Here is a 24,064-nt window from a genome sequence, read left to right as displayed (position 1 = left end):
AAAAAAAAAAAAAGGGGAAAAGAAAAAAATTATATTGTTTAATTTAGGGGTGTGTGGTTCAATTAATGTGACCTTTCAGGGCCTCTCAAGTCTAAAATGATACAATTATGTGACCATATAACATGACTGTATAACAATATGTTATTATATGTATGTGACCATACGCCAGCAACTCAGGACATAGATATGGAATATGTCTCTACTGGGATTGAATCAGAAGTTTTTTGTTGTTGTTGTTTTGAGAAGGAGTCTCACTTTGTCACCCAAGCTGGAGTGCAGTGGGGCGATCTTGGCTCATTGCAACCTCTGCCTCCCTAGTTCAAGTGATTCTCCTGCCTCAGCCTCCTGAGTAGCTGGGATTACAGGCATGCACGCCACCATGCCCTGCTAATTTTTAAACAATATTTTTAGTAGAGACAGGGTTTCATCTTGTTGGCCAGGCTGGTCTTGAACTCGCGATCTTAAGCGATCCGCCCATCTGGGCCTCCCAAAGTGCTGGGATTACAGGTGTGAGCCACTGCACCTGGCCGAATCAGAAGAATTTTGTTGGGGGCAGGAAATAATCACAAATATAAAACCAGTTCAGAACCGTGGACATTTGAATATCCAGAGGAAACAGGAATTATCTTGAATCTGGTGTGTTATGGGGGGTACAAGTTATTGTAAAAAAAAATTAACTAGAGGAAATCAGGGTGTTGGAGCTGGCTACCTCTGCAGGGCTCAGTCCCTACCCCTCGCTTGGCCTGCCTGGTTTAGGTATCTCCTGGGACCTGCATACTTGATATCACATAGTGCCAGAGCACCAAGAGAAAAAGAAAAATCTGTCCTGAGCTGACTCCGTGGCAGATGCTCCTGAGAAAAGAAGGGTCGGGCTACCTTTGTACGTTGGATGCTGCTTCTTTTTGGCGAGAGCAGGTGACTTGCTGGGAGGAGCCAGTGCTGTGGGGCCAGGGACATCAGAGAGGTCGTCTCCCCCAAGTTCACTGTCCGAGACTCCAGGCTGACTGAGTTCATCCACCAAGTAGTCGTCATCATCTTCAAGAATATCCCCTGGGAGAAGGAAATGAATCACAGTTTGGGTGAAAACAATGAGGGGGAAAGGCTCGGTCTTTCATCAGTGGGACTGGTTCAGCTCCTGTCAGGACACCTGCACCCTGCCACGCAGCCCAGGGCCAGGGTGCCAGCAGGGATGGTACCCCAGCTCCTTTGGTATGCCCACAGCCCTGACATCCTCAAAGCCAGTTTGTAGCCTAAGTTTAGACGCCTCCGGTCCCAGGTAGCACGGCATGCATCGTCCACACATACAAACATGGCTCATCACATGGGACAGATGGCTTGCCCTGCACGTGTCCTCTGTCACTTCTGCAAGGGAGGCTTTAGAAGGTGTCCTTAAAAGCTCAGGCCTGTTGCTTGAAGAATGGCTTGCCTGTCCTTCCCTGCAGGGTCACTAACCTTCTGATTCATAGTCCAAACTTGTGAAGTCAAAGTTTTCCTCCAGCAAACAGGAGTTGGCAGTGGGAGACACGGGCGCCATGCTGTCTCGTTTCCGAATGATCTCCTCTCGCAAACCTTTCAGCCAGTCCTTCGTCTTCGGTCTAATCTTCACTGCTCTGCCTTTCACCTGGGAGGGCAGAGCGGCCACCCAGGAATAAATAAAAATCATGACCACTCCTGCTGATCACACAATGCTTCTCACTAAAACCCACACACCTGCAATGAGGCCAATCTTCATGTTTGGCCGTGAAAAACCAAGGATCCAGACCTCAGGCAGGCTCAGCATAGCTCTCATACATCTGGTTGAAAAAAAATTGAACTGGGCCGGGTGCAGTGGCTCACACCTGTAATCCCAGCTTTCTGAGAGGCCGAAGCGGGTGGATCCCTTGAGGTCAGGAGTTTGAGACCAGCCTGACCAACACGGTGAAACCCTGCCTGTACTAAAAATACAAAAATTAGCTGGGCGTGGTGGTGGGTGCCTGTAGTCCCACCTACTTGGGAGGCTGAGGCAGGAAAATCGCTTGAACTCGGGAGGCGGAGGCTGTAGTGAGCTGAGATTGCACCTCTGCACTCCAGCCTGGGTGACAGAGCAAGATTCCATCTCAAAGAAAAAAAAAAGTTGAACCGTCATCTCCAGCTTCCCATTTGGTACAAATTTAAAGCCAAGACACTATAAAAATGGAAACTATCTATGAGCTGCATATTCCAAAATACATACTCTAAAGGCAAAGATTGGAACAGCCTCCCACGTGGCGCTGCGAGCATAGACAAATCAAGTAACTAGGCGAGAACTACACTCTGAAATGGCTAAGCTTCTGCCGCTGCTGGTAGAGCTGCCTTCTAACGCGAGACACAGTGACTGATGTTCTTCTTCCCCATTCTGTTTGTTTGGTTTTTTGAGACCGAGTCTCACTCTGTCACCCAGACTGGCGTGCAGTGGCACAATCTCGGCTCACTGCAACCTCTGCCTCCTGGGTTCAAGCGATTCTCCTGCCTCAGCCTCCCGAGTAGCTGGGATTACAGGCACCTGCCACTATGCCTGGCTAATTTTTGTATTTTTAGTAGAGACGGGGTTTCACTATGTTGGCCAGGCTGGTCTCGAACTCCTGACCTCATGATCTGCCCGCCTCGGCCTCCCAAAGTGCTGAGATTACAGGTGTAAGCCACTGTGCTGGGCTAAATTTTGTATTTTTACTAGAGACAGGATTTTGCCATGTTGGCCAGGCTGGTCTCGATCTCCTGACCTTGGGTGATCTGCCCACCTTGGCCTCACCAAGTGCTGGGATTATAAGCATAAGCCACCGTTCCCCACCTTCCTCCCTATTTTGCAAGTAGCCAGAGCCAGACATGAGACACATCTCAGAACCAGAGTGAAGAATCCAAACTCCCTCTCGCACATATGGTGTCTATACATAAAGACAGATTGGTGGCCAGGCATGAAAGCTCATGCCTGTAATCTCAACACGTTGGGAGGTCGAGGTGGGAGAATGACTGGAGCCCTGGAGGCTGAGGTTACAGTGAACCATGACTGTCCCACTGCACTCCAGCCAGGGCTACAGAGTGAGATCCTGTCTCTACAAAAAATTTAAAAGATTAGCTGGGCGTGGTGGCATGTGCCTGTGGTCCCAGCTACTTGAGAGGCTGAGATGGCAGGATCGCGTAAGCCTGGCAGTTCAAGGCTGTAGTGAGTTGTGATTGCATCACTGCACTCCAGCCTGAATGACAGTGCAAGACGTTGTCCCCGGCCCCCCCCCCCCAAAAAAAAAAAGTCACAGGTTGGGCACAGGTCAGGGCAAGAGGAGGGAGCAGACATGCCCACGTAAAAATAGGGATTGATCTGACCTCACTCCACAGTGTGGCCAAGTACAGCGTACCTTCATACCATCCACATCCAGGACACTGAGAGCCGAGTGACTGTCTGCAAAAGTCACCAGCATCTGCCCTTGGTTGATCCTGGAATAAATGATATGCCAAGTCAGTGCCAAGAACGACCTGGCAGCTCTCACGGATCCTCACCGACAGCCCCTGGAACCCACATCAACCAGGGGAGCAGTTACCTGACAAGAACAATTGTCCCATAATTCCCCAAGGTCTGCATGAGCTCAGCACGCAGGTCCTCAGGAAACTCGTTTTTCTCTTCTAAGGTCGGTGACTGAAGGTTTACTACAACAGTGGCATCCAGGGGGCCCTGGAAAGAGGATACTTCCTGGAAAACCCTCTCCCGAGCACCCACATCGACTTCCTGAACTTCCACCTCCACGATCGCCAGCACGGGTCTGTGTTAGACAGCAACAAAAGAGGGATGACAGTTAGCCTGGGACAGATGTCCACACCCCCGGCCTCCAGTCCCCAGCTGCTGTCCCCCAGGGCTCTCTGTAAACAATCAACGCTAACAACCTGTGAATGTGGCCACCGGCAGGTGGATTTGCAGGCTAGCTGCCCTGCCTTCGTGTTTTAGTCTTCATCTTTCCTTAATCTTAGTATCACCTTGGCATTTTTATCTAAAGACGATTTGAGGGGAAAAATAAAGTGTGGTTCTCTGATAACATATCCCAGTACTTGGAAAATGACCAGCCATCAGCAAAGATTTTTGACGTGGTGATCCTTAGCATGGCCAAGGAGGTGGGGAAGCAGACATCTGCCCTCTGCCAGGGGTGCAGGCTTTTCAGAGGGCTACTTGGCACTTTACATAGAGTTCCAAAATTGTTCATCTCTTTTCATCTAGTAATCTCATTTCTTGGACCTTATTCTAAGGAAATGACCAGGGATTCAGACAAAGATTTAATGCATGAGGTTGATCATTTACAGCATTGTTGATGGGAGGGGAAAAAAAGGGAAATGCTCTATTTTTAAATTTTGAGTGAGAGTCTCCCTCTGTTGCCAGGTTGGAGTGCACTGGCGTGACCTCGGCTCACTGCAACCTCCACTTCCCAGGCTCAAGTGATTCTCCTGCCTCAGCCTCCCAAGTAGCTGGGATTACAGGCGCATGCCACCACGCCCGTCTTATTTTTGTATTTTTGGTAGAGATAGGGTTTTGCCATGTTGGCTAGGCTGGTCTCGAACTCCTGACCACAGGTGATCCGACTGCCTCGGCCTCCCAAAGTGCTGGGATTACAGGCATGAGCCACTGCACCAGGCAAAAATGCTCTTGTTTCTTAATGGGGAAACAGTTATGATACATTCATGCAGTACTCTATGCAATCATTAGGAATAATGTAAAAATCCATGATGTAAACAGGAAAACAGTCCAGCAGGAAATAATACAAATCCTTATAGTAATTCTGACATAGGGATGGGTATTACTCTATTTACAAATTTTCAGAAAATCCTTTCTTACAAAAATTACATAGCCTGATTGAAAATAGCTCAACTCTGGCCTGACTCCTGCCACTACTTTTTTTCTTTCACAGCACTTATGTTTGTTTATTGTCTGTTTGTCCTGTCCAGAAAATTCCATGACAACATGGTTTCATCTGTTTTGTTCACTGCTTTTCTCCAGGCCAGCAACAGGGCCTGGCATGTAAGGGCCCTCAAGAAATATTGGTTAAATTAAGGTTTCAAAATACATTGAGCTAGCAAACCTTGACGTCACACATCTGAAGATTCCTCAAGATTCACTTCTAGGTATGTATTTGCAACAACAGGTATCTAAAGAATTTAGAATTATCTAAAGAGTCGGCATGGTGGCTATAATCCCAGCACTTTGGGAGGCTGAGGCGGGCACATCACTGGAGGCCAGGAGTTGGAGACCAGCCTGGCTAACATGGCAAAACCGTTTCTACTAAAAATACAAAAATCAGCCAGGCATGGTGACGCATGCCTGTAATCCCAGCTACTTGGGAGGCTGATACATGAAAATCACTTGAACCCTGGGGGTGGAGATTGCATTGAGCCAAGATTGTGCCACTGCACTCCAGCCTGGAGGACTCTGTCTCAAAAAAAAAAAAAAAAAAAGGTTTTTTGGTTTACCAACTGTTCCCCACCTTCTTTTTCTTAATTTCTTTCCCTGTAAAAGTTGAAACTGACATGAGAGTTTAGGCAGCAGCCTTGGGAAAATCAAACTCTTCCCTCTTCACACCCTCAAATGCCATTCTCTCCTCTGTCTTTAAAGACGTTCTGCAGGGTGAGTCTTCCTCTGCAGCAATCCCAGTGCACAGGCACTGGTGCCCATGGTGCTCCCTCTGCTGCCCCCAACTCTATCCTCAATGCATGATGCACAGAGCATTTAAAAAGCCCTGCATCCTAAGGCCAGGTGTGGTGGTTCATGCCTGTAATCCCAGCAGTTTGAGAGGCCAAGGCGGTTGGATCACCTGAGGTCAGGGGTTCGGGACCAGCCAACATGGTGAAACCCCGTCTCTACTAAAAATACAAAAATTAGGCAGGCATGGTGGTTTACACCTGTAATCTCAGCTACTTGGGAGGCTGAGGCAGGAGAATTGCTTGAACCTGGGAAGCGGAAGCGGAGGTTGCAGTGAGCTAAGATTACACCACTGTACTCCAGCCTGGACAGTAGAGCAAGACTCTGTCTCAAAAAAAAAAAAAAAAAAAAAAAAAGTAGTGCATCCCAGATTTGAAAACCCTATGGTGTTTATAATCATAAAATCCTGGAGAAAATATTCATCAAGAGGTGAATGAGTAAGTTGTAAGTTCCATGGACCTATTTAGTGGGATACAACACAGCAGTTACAAATGAATGAACCAGATCTATAACATCAACACGACTCTATCTCAAAAATAGTAACAAAAAAGCAAGTTGCACAATGACATCATTTAAGAAAATATAAAAGCCACAAAATACATAGGTTGCATCTTTGAAATTTTCATAAATGATGTCATTTATGATATGGAGCAATGACAAAATGTTAACATTTATTAATTCTTGGTGGTGGGTCCACAGATATTTGTTCTATCATTCTTTGTTCTTTGGTGTATTGTATGAACGCAAACACACCCACACACGCACACACATCCCTATGGGGACAGCATGCATTTCCCTGTGGAGAGGGAGACGCTGCCTTCCCCAACACAGGAGAAAGCACCATGGAAGTGAGGACCTCACCTGTGATCAGACGCTTGTAGCTCCGCACGGCCGTAATACTGGAGGGCACCAGGAGACCACGTGTGTCTGACTTTGGTGTCAACATCTAAATCACTGTCCAGAAGGTTGAGTTCTCCAGCTACTCGCAGGGGTTCCATTCGAGAGATCCATATAGAATCGAGTCAATATCCAAGAATGCAATTGTGAAACTTCCACAATAGAGGTCTACGCCACGAACCACCCCATGTCCCAGACTCATCCTCCTTACTCCTCGACCTTGAAGCCAGGCTTCGGATGCTTTGGGGCCTTTGGTTAAAAACATTCTACACATATAATTATTGAAAACTGTCATGACCATGCCTGCAGTCCTCGCCAGCGTGCCCGCTGTGGGCTCGAGACACAGTGTTGCTGCCGGGTTTCCAGGAATCCCAGGAGGTTGGGAGCAATTGGTACAGTAAGTAAGAGCTGCAGGAGCTGAGAACACGTGGACTCATTCTGGGCCCTGCCTCTCAGAGTCCTGGGGCCACGCAGGTGTTCACAAACTCATCTGAAGGAAAATCTGTATTTTCTTTTTACAGATGCAATTTCCCAGCTATTCTCTACCAAAATGTGTAATTAGATTTTTTTTCTTTCTTTCTTTTTTTTTTAAATGTACTAGTTACAGATATTCTAACTTTAAATAAACTTCACTTCCTACCTGGGCATCAACAGTTGTTGAAAACATACTTGACAACTAATGATTTTTAAAAACTTAACTTATTTTTACTGTGTCTTACTCACGTCCAATTTGGAATTAGGGCTTTAAGCAGGTAAGAGTGCGGCTGAACAAAACAGGCTGGATAAAGAACATGAGGGGGAGCATGGGGGGCAGGCAGGGAGGCAACCTCATGCTCCCCTACTCTTCCCCACCCATAAAAAAGAGGTGGGGGTGCGGGGTGGGGGGAGCTGTGATGCAGGGGCAGGGGCAGGGAGAGCCAGGAGCAGATCTATTCACTGTCTCTAGAAAGAGGCCAGAGGAGGCCGGGTGCGGTGGCTCACGCCTGTAATCCCAGCACTTTGGGAGGCTGAGATGGGCAGATCACCTGAGGTCGGGAGTTCAAGACCAGCCTGACCAACATGGAGAAACCCTGTCTCTACTAAAAATACAAAATTAGCTGTGGTGCATGCCTGTAATCCCAGCTACTCAGGAGGCTGAGGCAGGAGAATGGCTTGAACCCAGGAGGTGGAGGTTGTGGTGAGCCAAGATTGTGCCACTGCACTCCAACCTGGGCAACAAGAGTGAAACTCCATCTCAAAAAAAAAAAAAAAAAGAAAGAGGCCAGAAGAGGAGGCTCCCCGAAAGCACAACTTCCAAAGCTTAGGGATTAAGGTCTGGGATGACTTTTGTGCCATCTGGGCTTATGAAGAAACTGATTTCTGTAGCAGCGCATGGGGCTGGGTAAATATGACTTTCCCTCCACCGCATTTCTTATTCACCCTCTGCCGGCTCTAGAATGGGGATGGCCCCCTCACCTGTTTTATCAAAGGGATGTTTCTTCCTCCACCACAGCACCCTGTCTGTCCAGGCGGGGGTGCGGCATTTGTCGCTTGTATCATAGGCAGCTGAGCCGACGTCATACTTGTAGGTGGGTCCAAAGTTAATGGCTCCTTCGTGAAAGTCCTTAAAAATCTATTGGGAGAAAAAGAAGTCATCAGGCCGCCTTAGTTTTAGATCCTGAATGTTATATACAAAAATGAAAACTAAAAAGGCAAGTCCCTATTCTTTTTTTTTTTTTTAATTATACTTTAAGTTCTAGGGTACATGTGCACAACGTGCAGGTTTGTTACATATGTATACATGTGCCACGTTGGTGTGCTGCACCTATCAACTCGTCAGCACCGCAAGTCCCTATTCGTAAAAAGTAACACAAGCTCCATTACATTTGAAAATCTATCTGAAACTGGACATATGTGTGTCTTTTAATTAGCAAAAAAGTGATCCTTAGCTCATCCCACTGAGGGACACACCACCCTTGTATCTTCCTACCCGCTCCAGTGTCTGATCTATCCACTGTCTGCTTGTTGCCCCCGAGGAGACAATGCAGTGTCCGAGGCAGGGGTCGGGGTGCTCATCTTTACGGTCCCATGCCTGGTGCGATGTCTGGCCCACAACCACCAAGACCTTCATCCACGTTTGTTGACTAAATGAGCTAAGTACACAGAGCACAGAGTGAAAGTCAGCTCTCCTCTCTCTCTCTCTCTCCTCGGAGTCTTGCTCTTTTGCTCAGGCTGGAGTGCAGTGGCACAATCACGGCTCCCTACAGCCTCAACCTCTGGGGCTCATATGATCCTCCTGCCTCAGCCTCCCAAGTAGCTGGGACCACAGGCGCTCACTGTCATGCTCGGCTAATTTTAGCTTTTGTAGAGACAAGGTCTCCCTGTTTCCCAGGCTGTTCTCAAACTCCTGGGCTTAGGAAATCCTTCCACCTCAGCCTCTCAAAGTGCTGGGATTACAGTCGTGAGCCCCTATGCATGTCCTTCTTTTCTTTGTTTAGCTTTGGATTGGCCTTGCTTCCATGGGAAGCCCAAGGGACAGACACACCCTCATTCTCTCGGGGATCACTGAAAGGATGTGAGAATGTTGGTGGTAGGAAGACAGGAAAACCTGTTTTAGGAGGTTGGTGTGGTCACTTGTCTATGTGGCAACCCTTTAGCACTCCACACAATGGCAGGGGCTGAAGTGGGAAGACACAGTAAACCTCCAAGAACATCTAAATCTTGCTTCAGGAGAGACCTTATGTGCCCTGTCCTCACACTTTTTTTTTTTTTTTTTTTTGTTTGAGACAGAGTTTTGCTCTTGTCGCCCAAGCTGGAGTGCAATGGCATGATCTCGGCTCACTGCAACTTCCAACTCCTGGGTTCAAGCGATTCTCCTGCCTCAGTCTCCTGAGTAGCTGGGATTACAGGCGCCTGCCACCATGCCCAGCTAATTTTTGGATTTTTAGTAGAGATGGGGTTTCACCATGTTAGCCAGGCTGGTCTCGAACTCCTGACATCAAGTGATCCGCACGCCTCGGCCTCCCAAAGTGCTGGGATTACAGGCATGAGCCACCACACCTGGCCCTCACACATTTAACCAGCTTCTTTCTCCACAGGTAAATGGAATTTCATCTCAGCCCATCCTGCTAGGAAGAAACAGGCACTAAAATAACAGTATTAGAAGGAGGAGAAGGTTGGCCAGGCATGGTGGCTCATGCCTGTAATCCCAGCACTTTGGGAGGCCGAGGTGCACGGATCACCTGAGGCCAGGAGTTAGAGAGCAGCCTGGCCAACATGGTGAAACCCCGTCTCTACTAAAAATACAAAAATTAGCCAGGTGTGTGCACCCCTGTAATCCCAGCTACTCGGGAGGCTGAGGCATGAGAATCACTTGAACCTGGGAGGCAGAGGTTGCAGTGAGCCAAGATAGTGCCACTGCACTCCAGCCTGAATGACAGAAAAAGACTCTGCCTCACAAAAAAAAAAAAAAAAAAAAAAGAGGGACAGGACGTGTGTATGAACAGCCACTCCTGTACTATAACCTCACGAGTCCACCTGTTTTCTACAATGTTGGAAACAGTGAAATCCACTCACAGAACTGAATTTGCTGCACCAGCCTCTACATCTCATAGATATCATTCCATCTTGGAGCAGCTGCTAAAAATTATGTTTAAAGCACAACTTACTTTTCCACTTGATTTCTGTAGTTGTAGTTGATCAAATTCCAGAAGTTTCTTCCAGTCTTGGCGTTTAACAAAATAGAACACTTCTTCATAAGTAAGATCAATGCGGTAGTTGAAATCGCCGCACCAAAATACATAATCATGAGAAAAAACATTTCTCCCCTAAGTTGAAAAGAAAATAATAATCATTCAGCCCATCTTGCAAGGAAGGTGGGAGAGGGGAGAAAAACAAGCTCACGGGGACAAGCAGGAGTATTTTTCTTAAAATGTTACTTAAAAAAGAGAAAGTTTTCTACTAGAGCATCTCATTTTTCACTCATCCCATACAACTATGGAGGCATTTTGACACAGCTTAATTTTCAATAGTAGTGTTTCTGAGTGGTTAGAAGGAAGCTCCTACCCTAAACGGAGGAGAGCAACATGGCCAGCATTTCCTCCACGGATCCCGTCCAGAAGACCAGATGCACCCTTGCTTTGGAGTGTCTGCTCCTAGGAAGCAGCACCCAGCATTCAGCGTTAGGAGAATGAGGTTTCGAAAGAGCAGCATACATGCTCAGGATGTGCACCTTCATATAACTTCCTGAGCTTTTTCAGGTGACCCTTCTCCATCTCTCGCTCCTCCTTCCCATCCTGCCCAGTCCTAGGAACCCACGGCCCCAGCTCAGCCCCGGAGAGCTCCCGGGGTCCTTGCCTTTCCTGTCTCTTCTCCAGGAATCACAATGACAGCAGCTGCTGCGGATCAACTATCCGCAAGGGCTGGGCTCTGTTCCAGGTGCACAAAGCAGATACCACCAGATCTCTCTTCGATTAAAAAAAACAAACAACAAAAGTTCAGAGACAGGCCGGGCGCGGTGGCTCAAGCCTGTAATCCCAGCACTTTGGGAGGCCGAGACGGGCGGATCACGAGGCCAGGAGATCGAGAGACGATCCCGGCTAACACGGTGAAACCCCATCTCTACTAAAAAATACAAAAAAAAACTAGCCGGGCGAGGTGGCGGGCGCCTGTAGTCCCAGCTACTCGGGAGGCTGAGGCAGGAGAACGGCGTAAACCCGGGAGGCGGAGCTTGCAGTGAGCTGAGATCCGGCCACTGCACTCCAGCCTGGGTGACAGAGCAAGACTCCGTCTCAAAAAAAAAAAAAAAAAAAAAAAAAGTTCAGAGACAAAGGCACTTGCTGAAGGTTACACAGCGAGTGCATGATACAGATGGGATTTCAGCTCCCATCTGCCTAGCTCCCAAATCAGTTTCTCTTCTCCTATAATATGAGGCATTTCCACTCCCCCCATGACAATAATCTGGACAGAAGATTAAACGGGTCCCAACCAAATAAAATGAGTGTCTAGACAACACTGCTAAACAGAACTTTCTGCAGCACCGGAATGTTCTCTGTACTGTCTGATGCGGGAGCCACTGGCTACGTGGATACTGATCATTTTCAATGTGGCCAGTGAAAGCAAGGAATTTAAAACGTTATTTAATTTTAATTAATTTAAATTTAAATAGCTACTTATGGCCAGTGACTACGGTATCAGAAAATACCCGTGTAGAATGTTGGCTGGACACGGTGGCTCATGCCTGTAATCCCAGCACTTTGGGAGGCTGAGGCAGGCGGATCACCTGATATCAGGAGTTCGAGACCAGCCTAGCCAACATGGCAAAACCCCATCTCTACTAAAAATATAAAAACTAGTTGGGCCTGGTGGTGCACACCTGTAATCCCAGTTACTCAGGAGGCTGAGGCAGGAGAATCACTTGAACCTGGCAGGTGGAGCTTGCAGTGAGCAAAGATCACACCACTGCACTCCAGCCCGGGCGACAGAGCGAGACTCTGTCTCAAAAACAAAAACAAAAACAAAAAAGAAGTGTAGACTGTTAATAGGTCCCTCAATATTTTTATTGTAGAAAAGAACTACATTATAAATCCTTTACTTATTATGCATCCCAAGCTTACTATGTCAAAGTAGCACTTTTTTTTTTTTTTTTTTTTAGATGGAGTCTTGCTCTGTCACCCAGGCTGGAGTGCAGTGGTGCGATCTCAGCTCACTGCAACCTCTGCCTTCCGGGTTCAAGCAATTCTCCTGTTTCAGCCTCCCGAGTAGCTGGGATTACAGGTGCACGCCACCGCACCTAGCTAATTTTGTTTTTTGTATTTTCAGTAGAGATGGGGTTTCACCATGTTGGCCAGGCTGGTCTTGAACTTCTGACCTCAGGTGATCCGCCCACCTCAGCCTCCCAAAGTGCTGGGATTACAGGTGTGAGCCACCGCACCTGGCCCCAAAATAGCACTTTTTAAGTGACAAGGGTTAGACTTTTTTCTTTTTTTTCCCTAAACTACATTACACACAATTGAAAACTTCTCAAGTCATTTGTTTCTTTTTTAACATAAGAAATAACTCCAACAAGAACTGTGGCACTTGTTATTGAAAACTAAGGAAATTTTGCCTTGAGTGCTCATGCAGCCCAGTAAAATGGGATGTCAGTTTTAAAGATGTCTTCTCACAGGGAAGAGCTCTGTGACCCAGCCCGCCACCTCTCAGACAGTGGAATATTTTGCGGCAAGAACAGCTGAAGTCTATCCTCACTTCGGGGAATAGGTGGGCCTCATGTGTGTCACACGCTGAAGCTGTGCCGGGTAGCATCTTTGCACAGGAGGGAGAACGTTAATGTCTAGATTTGAAAAGAAAGTCCTCCAGTTTCAGGATGAAACCCTCTGGACCGCCACGAGAGGGCAGTGTGTGGTTCACTATTGCAGCTTCGAGGACAGGGAGGATCCGGGCTCCTTGCTCAAGAACCGTGTTCCCGGTCAAAAAGGGTCCACTGGTCAAAAGGGTGTTCTTATCTGAGCCACCACAGAAAGTACATGTGAGGACTGTGAATCTCAGGAAGATGGAGTCTCAGGCTGTGTGGATTCAAATGTTCTTCACCACTTGGACAGGACAGACCACGGACATGGTTTTCTTCCCTAAACCATCACTTGAATTAGAAAATCAGAAAATGTACACACACAAAATCCAGCGGCCATGCAGACACTCAGGAAATGCACAGCAATGGGAGGGGAGGGATGCTGCAGAGCTGGCCCCCTCCAGGCACACGGCTAACCCTGCCCCAGGTCAATTCCATGGGGTGACACAGCCTTCTCCCCCTCCCCCAGCGCTGAGCCCTCCAAGCAGGGGCCCTCCCTGTGGTTATGTTCCCAATGCCTGGCTCCTATCAACAGTCACGTTTGGGACTGAGCTGAGCAGGGAGGTGCTGGCCGCCCCCATGGCACCGCTCACCATTGGGAAGCAGAGTTTCTGGGTGATCTCCTTGTAGTCTTCGTTCCGCTCCTTCACCTGGGACTGTCCGGCTGTCAGGTGGCTACATATGAAGCAGAAGCTGGTGCTGTGGAACTGGAAGCGGATGCCGACGGCGCCCTTGTTCCCCGCCTTGCCCCCCATGCCCGTCTTCACTGTGTCGATGGCCACGTCCCTGGAACAGAAGGATGTGTGCATGTTGTCGGGTCCTGAAGGAGAAACATGACCCTGCTTTGTCACAGAGAAGGGCCCAGCAGCAGCTCAGGACCTGCCGCTCTGAGTGCTCCAAAATCATCAGCTCAGAGTCTGTCCAATTCAACGAAGCGGCCACTTTGGCCATCATCGACTCCCGGTCAGGAAGCCGCCTCCCTCCTGCTGCCCACTGCTGCCTGGACACCTCCTCCACACCCCAACTGGCAAGCGCTCATTGCTCACCTGAGCACCCCATGAAGCCGAAGACAGGGCAATCCCTGCATCTCCCCAGCTTCTCACTGCCACCAGGAGCAGCACGAACATCACCACCCACCAGCCCACCCCACTCCCTTGTGGCTGTCACGCCATGCATGGGAGGTGTCATCTGGGCAACCAACTTTTTAATTATTATTATTATTATTACTTTGAGACAGAGTCTCGCTCTGTCACCCTGGCTGGAGTGCAGTGGCGTGATCTTGGCTCACTGCAATGGTGGCCTCCCAGGTTCAAGTGATTCTCCCGCCTCAGCCTTCCAAGTAGCTGGGATTACAGGCACCCACCATCATGCCCGGCTAATTTTTGTATTTTTACTAGAGACGGGGTTTCACCATGTTGGCCAGGCTGGTCTTGAACTCCTGACCTCAAGTGATCTGCCTGCCTTGGCCTCCCAAAGTGCTGGGATGACAGGCATGAACCACCACGCCCAGCAATCAATGCATTTTAAGAGCTAGGAAACCGGCAGCTGTTTATGCTGGGCTGGGTAGGTGGTCTCAAACGGACTTTTATGCAATGCCAGAGCCTGCTCGCATTAAAATGCCAACTCATAATGCATACAAGTCCATAGAAACATGGGCTACAGGCACATTTGTTAACATTTCCACAGCCGTGCCACAGACTGAGGCCTGCTGGTGCATCTGCTCCCTGGTAGACAAGGCTGGGGGGATGACTGATGGAAGGGGTGGAGGCGGAAGCAGCTCAGGGCTAAAGGCGCGTGAAGCCGAGGACACCGAGCCTGGGAAACCTCGTGCTCCTCAGTTCTGAGCCCTTTCTCTCACCCTCACCCTGCCCTTGCCTTTAACTCTTACTAACCTTCACCTGCTAACCTGGGATACTGCCAAGCTGGCAAAATAACACAAGCAGAGGGACAGGGACCTAAACATCTTCTGAAAGTCAGAGAAGAGGATTACAGGCAGCACTGTCTTAGTCTCCAGGTGCAGCAGGGGTGCACCTGTGGTGCTCTAGACAGGCACAGGCCCTTCCTGGGACCCAGGGGCTCAGTGGGGAGGTCAGTTCAACGCTTGCTGCCAGCCCGCCGAAAGGCTGGTGGAAATTCGAAAGCCACAAGTAGGCCCAGGTGGAAAGATGAGGCCATCTGCAAGCTGGAGAAAAGATGAGTTCCTCCAGCATCCAAACACCCACACCCACACCCCACGAGGAATGCAGCCCCTAAGCTCGCCCCCTTTCCGACGCTCACAAAGCATGCACCTTGGAGAAATGACAAGGAGGCCCCAGTTGTAAAGGCCCATTCTACTTAGAATTCTTTTAAAAAGAGACAAAAGAGTTGGCATTTCCCAGTGAGTTACTCAGCTCTTGGTCAGAGGTTTCCTGTCTGTAAGATTCCAACAAGGAACCCCTTTCCTTACACAGAATTGAGCTTGGGCGATGACAATCATGTAACACTCTTTCTAAGAGTTCAGCTTCCTGAGTTGGACGTTTCCCATGGTGGCTTTTTAATTGCCAGACAATATTCTATTCAGCCCAGTTTTTCCTAGGGGGTTTTTGCTACATTTATCTAAAATAATGGCAAGTCCCGATTCCTGTTACAGAAGGGGATGGGGGAGGAGGAGGAAGTCAAAGAACAAAACACAAAGACTAACAACCCCTTGTTCCCCAGATGTGTGTAAACGGAATGTTCTTACCTGATGAACGGGACATGGTATGGACGTACAAAGATATAAAGACAGACGCCCACCAGCTGTGCCGAAGTCAAGAGAATGTATCTATGAGAGCGTGAGATGGCTTTCTGAAGCTGCTCACCCCACATCTTCTTGTTGGTAGTACTGGAAGAGAAAAGGAAATGATGCTGTTTACAGATGGCTGGAAGCACATCTATCTCCCACCTACCAAATGCTCCAGCCCAGGCCTGTTCTCTTTGCAGAACTGATTTCACACTGCCTGCACCCCAACATGAGTGTCATGCTTTCCTTCTTCTAGTGGAGGATCTGGGTATTTTTGGCTATGTCTCACACATCACAGCAGCCCTTCCTTGACCTCTGAAACCCAACCCAGGACCTTATAGCAGCCCCACAGAGTCAGTCTTATTTATTTGTTCAGAAAATTCCTTAAAATAAAGCCAGGCCAGTTTAGCAGGGGGTGGGGGAATGTCCAGTTGACTTCGTATTAAACACAAATCCAGTGGATTTGATTTTTTCCTTTGCTCTGGTATGCAGGAGGAAAGTACCTCTTCCCGGCACTCGCGTTTTCTCACCTCTCCCTAGGAAACATGAGTCAACCACTCTCCCAGTTCTAGCCCTGCCCTTCCCTTGCATCCCAGGTCCACACATGCCAGCTCCCTCTGGCAGCGTAAATCAGCCTCAACAAGTGGCCAAGGCTAGAGCACGGCAGAGAAAACACAGCAATCATCAGCCCTTCCTTTTACTTCCTAAGTAGCAGGGAAAGAATGGGGCGGTGCATGTGTGAGCGTGGAGAAGGAGCCAGGTGACAGATCCCCACACAGCCAGAGCCACCGCTTAGCTGGCTCAGAAGCAGGCTAGCTCCAGGAGAGCCTCAGAGGCTCTGCTCCCAGCCAGGCACCTGACTCAGGAAGTCCCTGCCCGGCCCCACACACCTGGCCCCTTACCTGGCATTGACAATATTCCCTGCGCTCAATTCCACCATCTCTTCAAACCCCACAGCAAATATGTCAGCTGGGCTGCTGTCATCTGGGGAGCAAGGCAAGAGATGACAGAAGTCAGGACCACCAAGTCCTGCATTACAAGTTCATGGGGTTCCCCAGTCCCCTCTCCCAAGCCACGCTGTCCACTGCCTGAGTCCAACTCCAGGTGGCTATCATTGCTGCTGGGAACTGCCCCAGTGGAATCTGCTTCAGAAATGCCTGGCTTCAATGTAGCACAGTGAGCCCAGAGGGGCCCTCCATCCATTCTGTTCCCTTTGAACAGGGGAGAGGTCAGAGTTTAATATAACCCTGTAGCCACTGACTGAATCTCTCCAGTCACGACCTCTGACACCCAGTCTCCTGAGCCCCCAAGCCCAGCCATAGCTGCTGCAGAAAGGGAGATGCCTGCCTGCCTCCCCAGGGTCCAGCCAGGAGGACGTGGCCTCTGTCAGTGAGCGGCCAGGCAGGCTGTCCACTGCTTTCTCTGTTGGCTACAGTGGGCAACCTGGAACCTCTAGTTTCCCTGACTTAAAGCTTTTTCTTTAAAAAAAAAAAAAAAAAAAAAAAAAAAAATAGGCCGGGCGCGGTGGCTCAAGCCTGTAATCCCAGCACTTTGGGAGGCTGAGACGGGCAGATCACGAGGTCAGGAGATCGAGACCATCCTGGCTAACACGGTGAAACCCCGTCTCTACTAAAAAATACAAAAAACTAGCCGGGCGAGGTGGTGGGTGCCTGTAGTCCCAGCTACTCGGGAGGCTGAGGCAGGAGAATGGGGTGAACCCGGGAGGTGGAGCTTGCAGTGAGCTGAGATCCAGCCACTGCACTCCAGCCTAGGCGACAGAGTGAGACTCCGTCTCAAAAAAAAAAAAAAAAAAAAGAAAAACCAATCTCTGTCCCTCTGTCTGGTCTGCTTGGCAACAGTAACCACAGCACTTTCCTTTCCTTCTCTGGAAGCTGGTGCATCTCTAGTGGGACTGCTGTGGAGCCTGCTAGTGTTTTCCCCAAAAAGATCCCCTTGCAAAACACCGGCCAGCTTGCTAACAACATGCACACCCTCCTGCAGGGAAAAGAGGAGGAGTCACTTCAGTGGGGAGAGGAGGGACGGCTCTTGAGCCACGGCGGTGCTAAGCACCCTCCGCATTGATGGGCCTGCTCCAGAGCGTATCCTGAATGGCTTCTGGAGGCACAAGCAGCAACTCAGGCTACCACCAACACAGAGAGCCCCAGTGGCTCTGAATGGTGGACTCCGCCACCTGCCCTCTGAGGCAGAAAGGAGGGCACAGATGGCGTGTGCAGAAGAAGGGATGGGGCTCTGGGCACCACCTAGGCAGCTGTGGGGCATGAATGTACACACGAGCCACCACATGTCAGCTAGACCACAGGTCACTCACCAACAGGCAAAAACGTGAAACACAAGTGTCTTCCTGAGTCCAAGGAAGCAAAAAAAAAAAAAAAAGCAAGGCCCCTGAGTCAACGCTGACTGTACAAGAATCACTTATTCTTCAGATCCTAAGTTCTAGGGCCATTCAATAGTGTATCTTACAAGATAAAAGGTGAGGTGTCAACATTTGGAATTATTTTATTCCTAAATAGCACATGGATTATTTTGTGACTACTTAAAGCAGATGAATAGAGTTGGTTTGGGGAGAGGCAGGGATGAGCCGTTCTTGGTCAATATCAACACTAAAGGCAGGGCCGGGTGCAGTGGCGCACACCTGTAATCCCAGCACTTTGGGAGGCTGTGGCAGAGGGATCATCTGAGGTCAGGAGTTCGAGACCAGCTTGGCCAACATGGCAAAACTCCGTCTCTACTAAAAATACAAAAATTAGAAGGGCATGGTGGTGGGCGCCTATAATCCCAGCTACTCAGGAGGCTGAGGCAGGATAATTGCTTGAATCTGGGAAGCGGAGATTGCAGCGAGCCAAGACTGTGTCATTGCACTCCAGTCTGGGTGATGAGAGTGAAACTCGTCTAAAAACAAAAAACAAAAACAAACAAAAACAAAACACTGAAGACAGGCCCGGCTCCTGTCCTCACAGTTACATGGCTCTAGAAGCCACACCTTCAGCCTGGTGACAAAAAGATTCTACTGATGAAAGCCTAAGACTTCACCATCACTGTAGGCAAAGAGAAAAAGAGAGATTCACCATCTGCTAACTCTTCTAAACATTCGGGAAAGGAAAAAAGTCAAAGTTACTTGTGAGGCAGCATTCTTGATAGTCAGACCACGGTGCTATTTAAACACTGTGAGGAGGGAAAACACAAAGACGAAATTCCACAAGACGATGGCCACTAAAGGGTCAAGCCTGACATGTCAGGTGAGGTGGAATTGGCTTTTGTCTCCCCCGAAGCCACTGCCCTCACCCTGGGATTCGGCAGCGCCCGAGAGCTGGGGCGAGTCGAGCAGCCAGTCAGTCAGCTCCGCCGTCCCGAGCAGGTTGCTCCGGAACTGCTTTCCTCCGTTCACGTTCCAGGTCCCCATGGCAATCCGGATCCGCTTGAAATTTGTGAATTCAGACTGACGCTCAGTCATAGCTTTCAGGATCCTGGGAGTCACTGTCAGGAGGCATAAAAAGGCACATTTCTTTGCAGTTCCAAAGCTCAGGCATCCTCCAAAAAGAAGAGGCTGCCTGGCAGAGACAGATGGTTCATGAGCCTCTAGAGATAAACCAGGGTATGCTCCTTAGGAAGACGACAAAAGGTTTAAAACCATGGTCACCACGGTGCTTCCCCTATGGCATTTCCGCAATAAAGGCGTGAAAACATGAGACTGGAAACTCACCGTCTACACCCCTGCCCCCAACTGAAGCCAGAAGCCATGGGACATCAGATCACAGGGATCTCAGACACGACAGGGAAAAGCCATGTCCCCACTGTCCACTCCGTGGAAGAACAAGGCATAGGAATTTAAGCCAGGGCATGTTGTAACTGACCAGATTTCAATGTGGATGTGCCCATATCCACTATACCTTTAAGTGTCTTACCAACCCAGACAGCCACTTTTGCATCCTCTGCCTTCCAGCCTGCATGTCTGATATGTTTTGTTTTGCCCCAGACTTAAGGCTTTAAAAAGTCACCACACAGAACCATCACCATCCTCTCAATAGCCAAAATATATTCCATCGTTTAAACTTGTGACGTAACCCAAATCTAACTCATGTCTGCCTTGCTATTAAATGAGACTCACTGTACAACATGCAGTTCGTTCACCTTTTATAGAGCTGGCATAAATATCGCCTGGCCTATCGGAAGCCAAATAAGAGCTCCCCCAGTGAAGAAAGAGTGAGAGTGGAAAAGGGCCATGAACCCATTTTAAGCATGGGCTAGTTCATTTTTCAAAAACACCTGACGTTTTGAAAGCGACACTTGTACATTCTTATTAGGAAAAATGCTGGGTTTCTCCTCCTTTTTCCATGAGACCTAATATGTTTACAGGCTCAGGTAAGAAGATGTCATTAAAATGCTCTCAAAGGAACCTCCTATATTGATGGAACCACGCTGTGTTGCTGCTGAGACCCGAAGGTGCCCTCATCCCTGGGAGATTACAGCATCCTCTTCCTCTGTTTCTACAGGGTCCAAAACAGAAACTGGAGGCCAACTTCATGGGAAGCTCCCAAGGCCAACATCACCTGCTAAAAGCCCAAGAACCCAAGCAGCTGAGGAAGTTTCTGGAGTGGGTGAGCGTTCAAAGGCACTGATGCGTTTAGGAGAGTGCACGGCCTCTCGCTGAGCCCGCCTGGTGTCTCCCGCTTCTCAGGATGGAAACACAGTCCAAGCCAAGACAGAGGAAGCGTGAGCTCCCAGGCCCAGCTGGAAAGCACAGGCTGCCGGGAGAGGCAGTGACAGCTGCAAGGTGCATGGTCCACTGCTCAGACCTCAGGCACGTCTGCCACCCACTCTCTGGATGGCACAGAGGCGGTGGGAGCGTGGGGCCGGGGAGCGCCCCGCCTTCCCGCCTCCCCCTGTCCGTGGCGGGCCCTACCCAGGAGCGCTGTGCTGTCCAGCAGCATGCCCCCTTTGTCTGCCATCTCCTCGCTGTAGACGTCCCCAACCAGCAGCAGCTTGATGGCCTCCTGCTTTACCCCGTCGAAGAAGTTGGACTGGATGGTTCGAGACATGGACCGGGCTCCATCCTTCAGCTTCCCCACCTGCCAAGAGCCCAGACCACAGGCCGTGAGGGGGGTCCCTGGGGCCCCCACCCTGCCCCCTTGGCGGGGCCCTACCTTGGCCTTCCCTTCCAGGGACCTGCTGCCTGTGAACACCTTGCTCAGGCTGTGGCCGTTCAGAGACCACATGGCTTTGAAGGACTCCACAAAGCGGTCAACAATGGGTTTTGAACTCAGCCCCAGGGTCTCGAGCTGCAGATGCAGGACCTGGGGAGGAATCAGGAATGGCTGTCACTGGCTTCTCCCACAGAGGCCCCACAGCCACCATCCCAGGAAGTTCCTTATTCAGCAGCCTGTGGATTACGCTGTGTCCTGGAAGACCCTGTGCCCCTCCAGAGGATGACGAGTTCCTACAGCAGACAGTGACTTCCCATACCTCACCCCAACTTTATCTATAGGGTCCACCCAAGCCCTCCTCTCACCCCCTGACACCTGATCTCCCCGCTACACAGCTAGAGGCTAAAGAGCAAACAGTGGTGGACAGCAAGGGGCACTGATCCTGCCCCTAACCCCCCAGCCAGGAGAGGTCAGCCAGACAGCTGCGGCCATGCAGACCCAAGTCTCCCTCCCCAGCTTCAAATCCAGCCTCATTCGGCCAGCCTCACACTGCCTTGGGCCAATGGTGCATTCACAATAATCATTACACAACTGCTCTTCCCTAGGAGCCTTTGGGCCACCATGTCTGGGATGCATTTCACAAGAACCCCTCTCTGGATGTCCCAGTGTCTCCCTGTCCACCTTCCCCACAGTTAGAAAGTTGTCTCGGTGATGCCACCCTCATCTTGCCGCTAAAGGTGCTCAGCTCAGCCTGTCCAGCTTAAGTCATAGGACCTGGCACAGATGGCCGAGAAGGCTGCAGCAGGGACGCACCTCGAGCGCAATGAAGCTCTGCACAGTGTTGGTTCGGTCCAGGCAGTCAAGACAGTTCATCCGCAAAGTGCCTTTCTGAAAACTTAGGACAAGAAGAAATGTAAAGTTATAAGTTGTGTTCAAAGAAGCAGTGGCCATAGCACAGTGGCCCATGTCTGTCGACTCCCAAGGAAACATGTTCTTTTTATTTTGAGACAGAGTCTCACTCTGTCACCCAAGCTGGAGTGCAATGGCACGATCTTGGCTCACTGCAACCTTTGCCTCCCCGGTTCAAGCAATTCTCCTGCCTCAGCCTTCCAAGTAGCTGGGACTATAGGCACGTGCCATCACACCCGGCTAATTTTTGTATTTTTAGTAGAGACAGTGTTTCACAACATTGGCCAGGCTGGTCTCAAACTCCTGACCTTGTGATCCGCATGCCTCGGCCTTCCAAAGTGCTGGGATTACAGGCGTGAGGAAACATGTTCTAAGAACCCCCACCTCCTCACCAGTAGCCCCCCAGAAACCCCAGTGTCCATCCCAGTGGATCCCCAGCATTGCTGGAAAGGCAGGCAGACCCCAGGACACACACTCAGCAGCCTGCACAACTGGGTCATTTTAAGTTTAGCTGGTCCTTGTTATTTGTAGCAATTATGTTTTTTTTTTTTTTTTTTTTTTTTGAGATGGAGTCTCGCTCTGTCACCCAGGCTGGAGTGCAGTGGCCGGATCTCAGCTCACTGCAAGCTCCGCCTCCCGGGTTTACGCCATTCTTCCGCCTCAGCCTCCCGAATAGCTGGGACTACAGGCGCCCGCCACCTCGCCCGGCTAGTTTTTTGTATTTTTTTTTTAGTAGAGATGGGGTTTCACTGTGTTAGCCAGGATGGTCTTGATCTCCTGACCTCGTGATCCGCCCGTCTCGGCCTCCCAAAGTGCTGGGATTACAGGCGTGAGCCACCGTGCCCGGCTATAGCAATTATGTTCTATAAAGTTGTAGGAACACTGAATTGGACATGAACACAGAACCATCGGTCCTAGGGGAAATATAGGGTTAGGTTCCTGCAAATCTCTGGTCACATTTTCATCAACTGATCAATATACAAACTTGTTTTATGTATGTTTCCATATAAAGACACCTTATTGAATATATATATTTGTTTAATTAACACTGAACCATGGCCGACAGCATTGTAACTCATATCGGGACAAAGCTTATCTTAATGTGCATTTTCTCCATAAAGCACACCACCACCTTCTTGTGCTCAGAAGTACTAGACAGTTCTTCAGCACAACACTTGGGGCCATACTAAACCATGAGATCCCTGAACAAAGAGGGGCCCCTAACAAAGACCCCACAAATGTGAAAAACAGTACTAAATCTCAAAAAGGACACTTGTTTACATACGAGGGCTGAAATAAGAAGACAGAGTATCACCTTGTTTGATCTCAGCTGGAAGCATGTACATGTGACTCAAATTGTCACTGCTCTGCACACGTCTCTGAATGTCCAGGAAAAATGCTTTGAGTACTGATTTTGGGGTTACAAATAAGTTTTAAGGAATAGGTAAATTAGCCAATATGAAATCTGCAAATAATGAGGACCCCCTGCATGTGACCTGAGGGAACTGGACTTCGTTTTCCTCCTCTGTTCTGAACAGGGCAGTCCATACCCTGGTCTCCTTGAGCAATCTAAGTTTATGCCAGCCATCCCACTGGGACTGTGGCCCTCACTCTCACAGGCCTGTGTCCCAGCGTGGAGCTCCATGGTTAAATGCAGTCCCCTTTATAAGTTCATTTCTTTTGACAGAAAACCATGCCTCAACATCTCCTTGAGAAATTCAAAAGCCTGTCTCCTATTGTGGGAAGGGAGCGGAGAAGCTGGAACCCAAGATTCCCAATGTCGCCAAGCTTATGACCCAGGAAACCGCAAGGGTAGCTGAGTGGGGAGGGAAGGAAGCTGCCTCTCACAGGGCACATGTCCTCTATGTCCTCTATGGTGCAGCCCCTCTGCCACCTCACCCAGCAGAAGGCGCGGCGCGCAGCGAGCCTCACTGTGGACTGACGCTTCCCCCCCAGCAGAAGACGTGGTGCAGTGTGCAGCGAGCCTCACCGTGGACTGACGTTCTCCCCCTTCGTGAACACATCAAAGTCCTCCCAGTGCAGCTTTAACTGTGGCCTCAAGAGGGTCTCCAATTTCTCTAGCTTCCCGCCTTTGGCAAACTGATGGAAGTCAAAATTGATCATAGGCGTGTCGCCTGCGTGGCAAGAAGCCCAGAGCAGCTTCTGAAAAGAGGAGGGGAGGGCGGTGAGGGGAGCAGAGGGAAGGAAGGACAAGGAGGACAAGTTCCTTGCATAGCACTTGCCGCAGGACATGCTTTAGCTGGAAGCTCACAATGGACCAGGCAGTTAACCCTGAAAGGGAAGCACAGGACAAAGGT

The 24,064-nt window shown here is 49.5% G+C and overlaps 1 protein-coding gene across 5 annotated transcripts in view; it reads right to left on the bottom strand.

Annotated features, from left to right (window-relative positions):
* Positions 1 to 24,064, bottom strand: part of LOC105478739 (synaptojanin 2) — a 118,580-nt gene that overhangs the window by 14,297 nt on the left and 80,219 nt on the right. For all 5 annotated transcript variants that reach the window (XM_011736349.2, XM_011736346.2, XM_011736347.2 and 2 more), the window contains 15 exons: positions 23,737 to 23,909; positions 21,651 to 21,732; positions 20,838 to 20,987; positions 20,597 to 20,762; positions 18,979 to 19,170; positions 16,578 to 16,659; positions 15,637 to 15,777; positions 13,508 to 13,700; positions 10,237 to 10,395; positions 8,045 to 8,201; positions 6,554 to 6,671; positions 3,552 to 3,770; positions 3,369 to 3,447; positions 1,453 to 1,621; positions 877 to 1,050 (listed from right to left, as the gene is read on the bottom strand). In XM_011736349.2, coding sequence (XP_011734651.2) covers positions 877 to 1,050; positions 1,453 to 1,621; positions 3,369 to 3,447; positions 3,552 to 3,770; positions 6,554 to 6,671; positions 8,045 to 8,201; positions 10,237 to 10,395; positions 13,508 to 13,700; positions 15,637 to 15,777; positions 16,578 to 16,659; positions 18,979 to 19,170; positions 20,597 to 20,762; positions 20,838 to 20,987; positions 21,651 to 21,732; positions 23,737 to 23,909 — 2,254 coding nt within the window. The remainder of the gene's footprint in view (positions 1 to 876; positions 1,051 to 1,452; positions 1,622 to 3,368; positions 3,448 to 3,551; positions 3,771 to 6,553; positions 6,672 to 8,044; positions 8,202 to 10,236; positions 10,396 to 13,507; positions 13,701 to 15,636; positions 15,778 to 16,577; positions 16,660 to 18,978; positions 19,171 to 20,596; positions 20,763 to 20,837; positions 20,988 to 21,650; positions 21,733 to 23,736; positions 23,910 to 24,064) is intronic.

Source organism: Macaca nemestrina, chromosome 5 (genome assembly GCF_043159975.1).
Source record: "Macaca nemestrina isolate mMacNem1 chromosome 5, mMacNem.hap1, whole genome shotgun sequence".
Classification (NCBI taxonomy): domain Eukaryota; kingdom Metazoa; phylum Chordata; class Mammalia; order Primates; family Cercopithecidae; genus Macaca; species Macaca nemestrina.
Note: the sequence above shows the minus strand (reverse complement) of the source record. Positions and strands in the feature narration are given on the sequence as shown.